Source organism: Coregonus clupeaformis, unplaced genomic scaffold (genome assembly GCF_020615455.1).
Source record: "Coregonus clupeaformis isolate EN_2021a unplaced genomic scaffold, ASM2061545v1 scaf0562, whole genome shotgun sequence".
Lineage (NCBI taxonomy): Eukaryota > Metazoa > Chordata > Actinopteri > Salmoniformes > Salmonidae > Coregonus > Coregonus clupeaformis.
This window is the reverse complement of record NW_025534017.1, coordinates 269,335-282,834: the sequence shown is the minus strand read 5'-3', so window position 1 is coordinate 282,834 and position 13,500 is coordinate 269,335. Positions and strand designations below refer to the sequence as shown.

Here is a 13,500-nt window from a genome sequence, read left to right as displayed (position 1 = left end):
TCTACCCCCAAGCCATAAGACTCCTGAACAGCTAATCATGGCTACCCGGACTATTTGCACTGCCCCCCCACCCCATCCTTTTACGCTGCTGCTACTCTGTTAAGTATTTATGCATAGTCACTTTAACTCTACCCACATGTACATATTACCTCAACTACCTCAACTAGCCGGTGCCCCCGCACATTGATTGACTATGCAACGGTACCCCCCTGTATATATAGCCTCCCTACTGTCACTTTATTTTATTGTATATATAGCCTCCCTACTGTCACTTTATTTTACTTCTGCTCTTTTTTTCTCAACACTTTTTTGTTGTTGTTTTATTCTTACTTTTTTGTTTAAAATAAATGCACTGTTGGTTAAGGGCTGTAAGTAAGCATTTCACTGTAATGTCTGCACCTGTTGTATTCGGCGCATGTGACCAATAAAATGTGATTTGATTTGATTTGAAATTTCCTCTACCAGGCAAGTTTACCACGGTTCCAATGGTTTTAAACTTCTTAATTGTTGCCCTAATAATGGTTAGTGGTATATTTGTTTTTTCAGTTCTTTTTTTGTACCCATTGCCTGATTTATGTTGTGTTGGGCATTGCGTTCCTCTCCAGCAGCCAGCTGTGCTGTGTGGATGCATGGCCTGGAGCCCAGACTCAGTCACTCTGAGCTGGGGATTAAGACTGCAGCTAAAGTCCCTCTGTGGAGATAAGTAGCCCAATCGCCACAGCACGAACACCATCTCTGCTCTCTGTGCTATCTGGAAGGACTACTGCAGAGCTCTGACCACTAGAGTTTTATAGTTGAAAGGCATGAACTGGTTAATCCTGGAGTCTCTCTCTCTCACACAAAAACACAAAGGTATTTCATTAATAAAGTATTACATTTGTATTTTGCCGACCTTGACATGGCATTGATAGATATCTCAATATTAACATATGCAGAGCACAAAGTAACACTAAAAACATCACTACAGTAGAAAAGTTGTCCTTTGGTCCAGGAGCAAAGAATCAATAGATGAACTTGATCAAACAGTGAGCAGTATACAGTATTTCAATCAGCCATCCTTCACAAGCCCTCTATGAGAGTAACCTGGCTCAACACCACCCTGTCATGGCTGTGAATAGTCGCATTGCCTATGAAAGGGCCCCATGCCGGAGCGTTACTGGACATCTCTGTAATTGCCCGGCGCCACTGGAGCAGCTTCATCAGAGATGAGAGGAAGTAGGTTCTTATGGTAAACAGCTGTTGATAGGGTCCTGGGCTGTTTCCAAAATGGCACCCTATTCCCTATATAGAGCACTATTTTTGGACAGAGCCTATATAGTAGTAGTATACAGAGCCTAGCCAAAAGTAGTGCACTATATAGGGAATAGGGTGCCATTTGAGACACAGCCCTGGTAATAGGGTCCTGGTGGTGAAAGGGTCCTGGCTGGCTCTCTTACCGTGGTAGATGGTGCTCCTGTTACTGCTGAGGTAAGACTCTACCAGGGGAGCCTGCTCCTCACACTGCTTGGTCCTGCGGGCGCGAGACCGCCCGTCCACATTGGACTGCACCATCAGAGGCTCCTGCCTCTTCTTCTTCTGCTTCTGCTCTAGGAGAGCTCGCTGAAACACACACACACACACACACACACACACACACACACACAGAGACACACACACACATACACAGAGACATACACAGATTCTTCAATGGGGTTAAATTATTCTTGTATTATTGACACATGCATACACACACTCAAATATCTTCAGATATTGTCTCATATATAATACATGAACATGGATAGATATTTTCTAACACTAACGTTCCACCTTCACACACACACACTATTTTACACCTACACTTGTGGGGACAAAATTAAGTCCCATTCAAAATCCTATTTTCCCTAACCCTTACACTGACCTTAACCCCAAAACCTAACCTTAACCATAACCCTAAAACTAACCCTAGCTCCTAACCCTAACACTAGTTCTAACCTTAATCCTAAACCCCCTAGAAATAGCATTTGACCTTGTGGGGACTAACAAAATGTCCCCAGATAGTCAAATTTTTGTTTATTTACTATTCTTGTGGGGACTTCTGGTCCCCACAAGTATAGTTAAACTCACCCACACACACACACACACACACACACACACACACACACACACACACACACACACACACACACAAACACACACACACACACACACACACACACACACACACTACGCTGTCTTTCATGTGCAGTGCACACTCACTATAACAAGACAAGACTGTGTCCTTCAGAAAACAAATGTGTCTGTGAGCTCTGGCCCTCCAATCACCTGAGCTAGATTAAAGATTGATTACTAGAAAAACATGTGCACCTGCCCAGCCTGCAATCACACCACAGTCCAAAATAAATTACATTTCTGCTTGTCTTCATATGATGAGCTACAGAACACCCTATCAAGGACAAGATCATTGGGACATGAGTTTGACCTTTGCCTGACTGTGTGTTCCTCAATTCATTCACCTGTACGTGAGTGATTGCCTTCATTTTCTTTTTAATTTCCTGAAGAGGAACCAGACTTGTTGACAGCCCTGTCTTAAGGCCCGCACAGAATGTACGATTTTAGCCGTTATGCCACAATCTTGCTGTCCCAGACAAAAATGGCACGTTGTGGGCAAATTCTTAGGTCGTAAACGATTGTCGGACGTCTTGGCTCGTTCAGTGTGACAGTGTCTAGGTCTGCCAAATAAGTACCGCTACGTGCAGTCGTAGACGCCGACAAAGTTCTGACCGTGTCAAACATGTTGAGCCTTTATCGTGTAGTGTAGCTGGTGTTACGAGCCAATCCTGGTGACTGACCAATAGGAACACGGCCGGCACTGAGTATGCACACAATAACATGATTATTGTGAATACTCAGATTAATATAACAGTTCGATTTAAATGTTTACATGCTTTGCAAGAAAAGTTATTTCCCTAATAATCTTGTTTACATGACACATCTGAAATCATGCTACTTGATGGGATTTTGATAAACGCACAAAATCGGCAATCAAAAAATATACGTTGTACCACAGTGATCATGTTATTTTTGGGAAGCCTATTTGATTCTGAGTTTGGAAATATAACGTTTGTAGGTGAAAACTATTTATAAGATGCATAATTTCAGTTTTTCCGAATGAATTTCACTCGTGCATTCGCTTGCGCTGCTGGTGCTGAAACATGCGCAGATCCAATACACCACTGCAGTTGACCTAGCCTACATCGGCTGATATAGCATCGCAAGCCAATCACAGAATGTGACAACAAAACTGAAGTAAATCGTACAATCTGGCCAGGTGGATATCACTGGTGGAAAAAGTACCCAATTGTCATACTTGAGTAAAAGTAAAGATACCTTAATAGAAAATGACTCAAGTAAAAGGGAAAGTCACCCAGTAAAATACTACTTGAGTAAAAGTCTAAAAGTATTTGGTTATAAATATACTTAAGTATTAAATGTAAATGTAATTGCTAAAATATACTTAAGTATCAGAAGTAAAAGTATAAATCATTTCAAATTCCTTATATTAAGCAAACCAGAAGGCATGTTTTTCTTGTATTTTGAATTTACGGATAGCCAGGGGCACACTCCAACACTCAGACATAATTTACAAACAAAGTATTTGTGTTTAGTGAGTCCACCAGATCAGAGGACGTAGGGATGACCAGGGATGTTCTCTTGATAAGTGCGTGAGTGGGACCATTTTCCTGTCCTGCTATGCATTCAAAATATAACGAGGACTTTTGGGTGTCAGGAAAAATGTATGGAGTAAAAAGTACATTATTTTCTTTAGGAATGTACTGGAGTAAAAGTTGTCAAAAATAAACAGTAAAGTACAGATACCTAAAAAAAGACGACTTAAGTAGTACTTTAAAGTATTTTTACTTACGTACTTACACCACTGGTGGTAACATCGCACAGTGTGACATGTAATAATGGTAAAAGACTGACTCCTACGTCCAGTGTGGGAAGGCCTTTAATCACACGGCTGACCAAAGATATGCCTGAACCTTCAGCTGCAGAAGTATATGAACTCTCTAATATGATTCACACACTGACACACAGAAACCAAAAATTAATATAACACCTCTTCTTTTCTCACACAAATCCTTTATCCTTATCCGGTAGCTCAGTAGAATCTGTGTCATTGCACAGATTCATTATCCTACTTTCACACTAAATAATGACTTTCCTTTTCCCACAAGCCAATTCAATTGACATCATAATCCTAGTTTTGAGCAGTCACAAACTTTTAAACTTCCTGTAAAGCCAGCTCTCCTGAGGGCACAGAGTGTTAGAGCTCCACCCCCTCAGAGTTCAAAAACAGCGAAAGCTAGAGCAAGAAGAGTTTCTTCTAACCTCTGCATAGCACAGTCTCAGAAACACCTCCTCAGAGCCTTCTGCTTCTGTAATTAATGTTTCAGGACCACTGCCCCAATCCGTTTCTCCTCAGCTCTATCCCCCTCTCTGGCAATGTGGAAATCTACATTAAGTATTACTACAGCTTGAGGATCCCTTCCATCCTGCTGCAGTCAGCAGTCATCTGAGATTATGCAAGTTTACAAACAGAGGGAGATCCCAAGGCTGGAAGCTCATCAAATATTGAGGGAATCCCTGATGAAGCAGGAACACCACTAGACTGTACTCTGCTGTACTGTTGTCAGCTGTACCAGTACAGAGTGCCCTTAATCTTAACCCATGGCTGTGTCCCAGTTCTCCACCCTTTTCACTAAGTGGGCACTTGCACACCTTCTGTCATGAATCTAAAAGCATTTGATTGGTGTTATCGTTGGCTAGAGGGAGTTTCCATGCCAGGAAGTGTGCAAGTGCACACTTTGGGAAAAGGGTGGAGAATTGGGATTGTGTCATTTAGCCCATCTCTCAGCCATGACCAGAACACAACGTCTCAGCACACTCTAGCAGTGAGTGTGGAGGAGGAGGAGGTGGCATGAACTAAGTTAACCAGGAAGAACCATGGAGGAGCACATGTCAGCTCCATGGCTGTCCAAAACATCACCAGTCAGTGTACAGTGAAATAACCAACCAATAAGTTATCCTCTTCCTACTCTCCCTCCTCTCTCTCCGCCAATAATATGTTGTCCTTCTCTCATGCACAATGCCTGACAGTACATGTACAGCCAGGAGGTTACCAAGAAATTCACAATTTGATTAGCATGTGAGGTGAATAACCAACATCATCGCATGTGCCAACTTGTGGACCTAAAACAAAATCGTTACAGCATCAGGACTGGTTATGCAACTTGCTACAGTAAACAGAGAAAGGGTCTATCTTTCTTTTGCACAGAATATCTATACTATTTTTTTTTTATGTTCTCAGTCTTTTGTGGAAAAGCAGTACATTTAATATTATGTTCTTTAACAAACAATTCCTTTAAAACATATCTACTCTGAGAATACAATGCAAAAGTGGTATGTTACAACAGATGGACGGTTGGTTTGAGCTTTCCTTCAGTCTGCAGTGTTTGTCAAATTGATGCAATCACAGGCTCCTTAATTACTATAGCAAGAACACATGATGGAGATCATCCTGTACATGTCATGCTGAACAACCTTACAATGCATTTCCACATAACACATTGGGGGCGATGAAACAACGGAGCCCCATTCATTTTCAATGGAGGGAGGTGAAGTGGACGGGGGGAACGTTGGGCGATGCGAGCATGGGCGAGGGAGCGTGAACAGGGCGGGACCAGAGTTGGGGAAAGCTGAACTTTATGCAAATACTCTGCGATATCGCGACGCTATGGACCAATCAAAGCTCACTATAGCTTCCAGCCCCTACTGGATTGGCTGTTGATACCTAGCACTACCTAGCCTGCTTGCTAGCACCCACATGAGGGAGAAGCTAGAGTGGATATCCAAATTATTGCGTTATGTGGAAATCCCCTCTTAGCCTCAGATCCTTCTGTCTTCATATGCAAAGCAGCTGAGCAATAATGGTCATTCTGTCCTCAGCTATTGAGTGACCAAGCCATGGGAGTTTCATGGATAATAGACTCACAGTAACGACAACCACATAACAAAAACCCTCAAACTGAAGGTTCAAACCAGTGCAACCAAAATCAATTTGACCAGTATGTCCCATTACTGTAACATGAGAAATGGTTTTGCAAGAGGGACCTGGTCAATTCTGCAGAGAATCTACAGAGAGATACACCGACAAACAGAACAGTCTGCAGCACACCAGACCCCTAGTCCAGACTATAATACGGTCTCCTCTCCTCTGTCACTAACATCACACTGTGTGAACCCAACAGGAACTCCCTGAGCGAATACCAGCAGGCCACTACCGCGCTGCTCTGCCCTCACTCTGACTCCAACACAACAGTCACTGTCCAAACAGCAGGTTTACACACAGACAGTCAGACAGTCCTCTTTACACACTCATCTGATCTGAACACATCAACCTGCTAATGTACTTCACAGGCTCATGACCAGACACTTCTGTCCATGTCCAACAGAATCAGACAAATATACTCAGATAAAACAGAAGCACAATGAGGGCTGTGACGGTCATGAATTTTGGATGACAGTAATTGGCCAGCCAAATGACCACGGTCACCGTAACAGTTTGAATTGCGAGTATACCCATGAGTTTACGAGGGTTAGAGGTTCCAAGCCCGTTCTATTCATTCTATTTCTATGTGTGCTGCTGCTGTATTGCAGAAGGGGTGTTGCCTAGGCAACCAAAGACTTGTTTGCTTGTTAGCCTCTTACGAACCATCCTGATCTCGCAAGCTCACATTCTGTTTCCGTGTAGTGAAGCTACAAATGCCCAGCCGTCGCATCTTCAGTCAGCTGTTCATTCCACCCCCAAAAATATTTTTTTTATTTTTTTTACGGTTTGGACGGTTATTTTATTTTCATGATGGTCTTCATCCACAACCGTCGGTTGCACAGTTTTACAGTAATTGTGCCAGCCCTAAGCACAATACGGCATGAAAGTGATGCGTAGAATTCCAGGAAGCCGTTTTTGAACTTTTTGAATGGTGTTCAATGGGTAGAAAAACGTAGTGTAATGGTCTTCAGCGCAATAAAATTCATAAAGGCATCTGGCAGACGTAAATTAATCCACAAACACAAATATAATTGTATATACAGTGAGCTCCAAAAGTATTGGGACAGTGACAATTCTGTTGTTGTTTTGGCTCTGTACTCCAGCACTTTGGATTTAAAATGATACATTGACTATGAGGTTAAAGTGCAGACTGTCATCTTTAATTTGAGGGTATTTGCAGCCATATCGGATGAACTGTTTAGAAATTACATCACTTTTTGTACATTGTCCCCCCATTTTAGGGGACCAAAAGTATTGGGACAAATTGACTTACAGTACCAGTCAAAAGTTTGGCCACACCTACTCATTCATTTTCTTTATTTTTACTATTTTCTACATTGTAGAATAATAGCGAAGACATTAAAACTATGAAATAACACATATGGAATCATGTAGTAACCAAAAAAGTGTTGCCACCCTTTGCCTTGATGACAGCTTTGCACACTCTTGGCATTCTCTCAACCAGCTTCATGAGGTAGTCACCTGGAAATGTATTTCAATTAACAGGTGTGCCTTGTTAAAAGTTAATTTGTGAAATTTCTTTCCTTCTTAATGCGTTTGAGCCAATCAGTTGTGTTGTGACAAGGTAGGGTTGGTATACAGAAGATAGCCCTATTTGGTAAAAGACCAAGTCCATACTATGGCAAGAACAGCTCAAATAAGCAAAGAGAAATGACAGTCCATCATTACTTTAAGACATGAAGGTCAGTCAATTCTACAATGTAGAAAATAGTAAAAATAAAGAAAAACCCTGGAATGAGTAGGTGTGTCCAAACTTTTGACTGGTACTGTATACGTGTATTAAAGTAGTCCAAAATGTGGTATTTGGTCCCATATACATGAATGCGTATGCTACCATGATTACGGTTAGTCCTGAATGAATCGTGAATAATGAAGAATGAGAAAGTTACAGACGTCTGTAACTTTCTCACTCATCATTCATTATTCACGATTCATTCAGGATTATCCATAATCATGGTAGCATCCACATTCATGGAGAAGTGTTTAGAAACATATTATATTCTTATTTACAATAAAAGTGACTCCAAAATGACACAATACATTATTTACCATTCATTTCTATTGGGCACAAAATAATCTGAGACACAACCAAAAACAAACAGCAACTGCATCCAACAAACTTGACGTAGTCATTGTGTGCTATGAAAATGGGACCAAATACTTAACTTTTTACTACTTTAATACACACATAAGTGAATTTGTCCCAATAATGTACAAAAAGTGTTGTAACTTCTAAACGGTTCACCCGATATGGATGAAAATACCCTCAAATTAAAGCTGACAGTCTGCAGTTTAACCTCAGTCATTGTATCATTTCAAATCCAAAGTGCTGGAGTACAGAGCCAAAACAACAACAAAATTGTAATTGTCACTGTATATCTGTGTTTTCACATATTTGATGACATAATCATCAAACCCATTCAAAAGATTAGGGAATAGGACCCGGAAGAATGAGATGACATCACTTGCACATCATATAGGTGAGAAAGTTTTGCGATGTTCATTGAAACTACTCCCATGTTTATCAGATCACTTAACTTTACAATTAGCATCTCCAACCATTTCCTGACTTTGAATCCTCTGAAAGTATTGCAGAATGAGTTGTGCTAAATCCAAGCAGTGTGGTGTAGTGTTATCTGAAATGCTTGAAAGTCTCTCTGCTGATTTGGTTTATGTTAATGTAGTACCGTAAACCCTAATCCTCTGTCTATCCCTTTAATCCACTGTGATTAGCCTCAGATCATCATTTGGAAAAGAATCTCCTGCAATTTGTTCCAACATTTCAGGAAATGCAATAAATGTAACATGTAGGGAGAGGTTGCTGATGTAACCCAGTTTCTTGATGGAATTACACAGGGCCGATGAAAAGATGGTAATTGATGAGTTTCTTGAGAGTGTCACCGCTGTCGACGCCATTTTCTACGCTGGTCATGTCTGAGATAACACTTTGCTAAACATCTTTATCATGTAGCATGGACAGCAAAACAGCACAGAAGTGACACAAAAGGCTGATCGGCATAATACACTTCTGATAGCTCATTATCACACATTATAAACTGGGTGGTTTGAGCCCTGAATGCTGATTGGCTGAAAGCCGTGGTATACGAGACCGTATACCACAGGTATGACAAAAATTTACTTTTTATTGTTCTAATTACGTTGGTAACCAGTTTATAATTTCATTAAGGCACCTCAGGGGTTTGTGGTATTTGGCCAATATACCACGGCTAATGACTCTGCGTTGTGTCGTGGTATATTGGCCATATATCACACCACCTCGGGCCTTATTGCTTAAGTATAACACTGATGGCATCTCCTAAAAAAAATTAGCCAGATTAGCTTTAGCTGTCTTCAGGGTGGGTGAGTGGTTGATGGGTGCAATTTATGCTGGCTTTCATCCCTGCCTAATAATCAGAGATTGAATTATTTTCTACCAGGACAACCAGGTGTGTGAACTTTCTAGTTCCAGTACAGTCTCCTCTACCAGCCAAGGAACAACAGAGGAGGTTCATATCAGGAAGTGGCTGAGCTGCTCTGGTACAGTACAGGGACATGGGAGACCTACCTGTCTGTCTAGCTTCTGTTGGCGGAGGTTGCTGCCCTCATCGTCCAAGGTACTGCAGAGAGAGAGAGAGAGAGAGAGAGAGAGAGAGAGAGAGAGAGAGAGAGAGAGAGAGAGAGAGAGAAACAAAGAGAGAGAGAGAAACAAAGAGAGAGAGAGACAAAGAGAGAGAGATGGTTAAAACAAAAGCACTTTCCATTTTTTTGACTTTCTACAGAACAGACCCATACACTCCAGATAGGAAAAACATTAGTTTCCTCTTGTTTGATACACTGCGAGAACCAACCACTTGGAAATAATGAGAAATGGTGATACATTAATCTCTCTCATGCAGCTTTCCTGTGATGCAGAAAACAGCAGGTGATCCCTTGAAAATGCAGTGTCTGTCACTGGAGGAGAGAAAATAGTTATTGGGAGTGACATGTCATGTTGCCTCCGATATGTTCTCTAGGGAGAGACACATAACTTTTACGATTAAATTACAAAATCTGTAGAATGACATCATACAGAGATCAGTAAAAACAGCATGGATATGAAGTGCTAGGGACAATTCTAATCATAATCACAATTGGACGTTGATCAAATGTCTTTATCCTGTGTGATAGGACTATAAAAGGCAATTGTAAGGAACACTCTGTCTCAGCCAGTCGCCGTCTTTCCCATCCCTCCCACCCCGAAACACATGCAACCTCTAAATCAGTCATGACACACTCCCTGATTGCCCAGACCATTTAAACTAAAGGGTTCTTAATTAAAGACAATAAGAGACTGAAGGTCAGGGGAAGGGGAACAGTGTTTCAGCTGGGGGGGTAGATGGAGCAGAACCGGGGGGGTCAATATTATGTGTGTGTGTGTGTGTGTGTGTGTGTGTGTGTGCCACATACACAGTACATCTCCCTTTCTGAAACACACACAGAAAACCACTCACTAGCGACAGTCAGCAATCAAGTGTGTGAATGTGTTTTAGACAGGCAGATAATGACTTAAACAGAGCTGTTACAATGAGGGTCAACTACCTATCGCATTACGGTAGAGAAGACATGCTAATTGATATGCATCAGTGGTAAGCTAGAATGTGCATTAGACCCCTCCACCCTTGTCGCCCCCACCCACCCCCGCCCGCCACCATTGATGTCAATAACAACGTAGTCTGAATAGAACCCATTGACCCCCCCAACATTGATGCATTAATGCTATCCCTATTGGGAACACAGCGCTGGTGAAGTTCCCAGTGAGTGTTTTATGTGTTTTACCTGCAGTGCAGAGGGATGTCTTAGCAGATATTCTATTTTCATGTTCCCTCCACAGAATATAGTTATAATGTTGTGCTGTCTGCCAGCATCACATGAATAATCAATGAGGGTTGTCGTCGTAAAGAAAAACAATTAGTTAAAATGCCTTACATTACGTTTTACATAGTAAAACAGGGACATCTTTTTCCCTGATACACTCTTGTCTAATACACTCAATATAGTACAGGTTTTCAATGGCATTTCTCTGAAATCATGCCAATTCCACAATTTCTGTTGCCAAGTCCTTCATGCAATTTATGCTGTTTTTTCCTCGGTTTAAATATCAAACATTTTCATAGAAATTGGTGATGTATGATTGTTGTGCAAGCACTTGCACTATATTCAAAAAGCCTGTGTACAGTGAGGAAAAAAAGTATTTGATCCCCTGCTGATTTTGTACGTTTGCCCACTGACAAAGAAATGATCAGTCTATAATTTTAATGGTAGGTTTATTTGAACAGTGAGAGACAGAATAACAAAACAAAAATCTAGAAAAACGCATGTAACATTTTTTATAAAATGATTTGCATTATAATGAGGGAAATAGGTATTTGACCCCCTCTCAATCAGAAAGATTTCTGGCTCCCAGGTGTCTTTTATACAGGTAACGAGCTGAGATTAGGAGCACACTCTTAAAGGGAGTGCTCCAAATCTCAGCTTGTTACCTGTATAAAAGACCTGTCCACAGAAGCAATCAATCAATCAATCAGATTCCAAACTCTCCACCATGGCCAAGACCAAAGAGCTCTCCAAGGATGTCAGGGACAAGATTGTAGACCTACACAAGGCTGGAATGGGCTACAAGACCATCGCCAAGCAGCTTGGTGAGAAGGTGACAACAGTTGATGTGATTATTCGCAAATGGAAGAAACATAAAGTCACTGTCAATCTCGCTCGGCCTGGGGCTCCATGCAAGATCTCACCTCGTGGATTTGCAATGATCATGAGAACGGCGAGGAATCAGCCCAGAACTACACAGGAGGATCTTGTCAATGATCTCAAGGCAGCTGGGACCATAGTCACCAAGAAAACAATTGGTAACACACTACGCCGTGAAGGACTGAAATCCTGCAGTGCCCGCAAGGTCCCCCTGCTAAAGAAAGTACATATACAGGCCCGTCTGAAGTTTGCCAATGAACATCTGAATGATTCAGAGGAGAACTGGGTGAAAGTGTTGTGGTCAGATGAGACCAAAATGGAGCTCTTTGGCATCAACTCAACTCGCCGTGTTTGGAGGAGGAGGAATGCTGCCTATGACCCCAAGAACACCATCCCCACCGTCAAACATGGAGGTGGAAACATTATGCTTTGGGGGTGTTTTTCTGCTAAGGGGACAGGACAACTTCACTGCATCAAAGGGACGATGGACGGGGCCATGTACCGTCAAATCTTGGGTGAGAACCTCCTTCCCTCAGCCAGGGCATTGAAAATGGGTCGTGGATGGGTATTCCAGCATGACAATGACCCAAAACACATGGCCAAGGCAACAAAGGAGTGGCTCAAGAAGAATCACAGAAGATGTATACAGAAGATAGCCCTATTTGGTAAAAGACCAAGTCCATATTATGGTAAGAACAGCTCAAATATGTAAAGAGAAATGACAGCCCATCACTACTTTAAGACATGAAGGTCAGTTAATACAGAACATTTCAAGAACTTTGAAAGTGCAGTCGCAAAAACCATCAAGTGCTATGATGATCTGGCTCTCATGAGGACCGCCACAGGAAAGGAAGACCCAGAGTTACCTCTGCTGCAGAGAATAAATTCATTAGATTTACCAGCCTCAGAAATTGCAGCCCAAATAAATGCTTCACAGAGTTCAAGTAACAGACACATCTTAACATCAACTGTTCAGAGGAGACTGTGGGGCGGCAGGTAGCTTAGTGGTTAAGAGCGTTGTGCCAGTAACCGAAAGGTCGCTGGTTCTAATCCCCGAGCTGACTAGGTGAAAAATCTGTCGATGTGCCCTTGAGCAAGGCACTTAACCCTAATTGCTCCTGTAAGTCGCTCTGGATAAGAGCGTCTGCTAAATGACGTAAATGTAAAATGTGTGAATCAGGCCTTCATGGTTGAATTGCTGCAAAGAAACCACTACTAAAGGACACCAATAATAAGAAGAGACTTGCTTGGGCCTAGAAACACGAGCAATGGACATTAGACCGGTGGAAATCTGTCCTTTGATCTGATGAGTCCAAATTGGAGTTTTTTGGTTCCAACCGCTGTGTCTTTGTGAGACGCAGAGTATGTGAACGGATGATCACCGCATGTGCGGTTCCCACCGTGAAGCATGGAGGAGGAGGTGTGAAGGTGCTTTGCTGGTGACACTGTCAGGACAATGCAGGCTGTGTAAGGGCTATTTTACCAAGAAAGAGAGTGATGGAGTGCTGCATCAGATGACCTGGCCTCCACAATCACCCGACCTCAACCCAATTGAGATGGTTTGGGATGAGTTGGACCGCAGAGTGAAGGAAAAGCAGCCGACATGTGGGAACTCCTCCAAGACTGTTGGAAAAGCATTCCTCATGAAGCTGGTT

The 13,500-nt window shown here is 42.0% G+C and overlaps 1 protein-coding gene across 2 annotated transcripts in view; it reads right to left on the bottom strand.

Moving 5' to 3' along the window:
• LOC121562560 (tubby protein homolog) overlaps positions 1-13,500 on the bottom strand; it is a 112,858-nt gene that overhangs the window by 22,886 nt on the left and 76,472 nt on the right. For both annotated transcript variants that reach the window (XM_045215945.1, XM_045215946.1), the window contains exons 2-3: positions 9,678-9,729; positions 1,437-1,599 (exon numbers count right to left, since the gene is read on the bottom strand). In XM_045215945.1, coding sequence (XP_045071880.1) covers positions 1,437-1,599; positions 9,678-9,729 — 215 coding nt within the window. The remainder of the gene's footprint in view (positions 1-1,436; positions 1,600-9,677; positions 9,730-13,500) is intronic.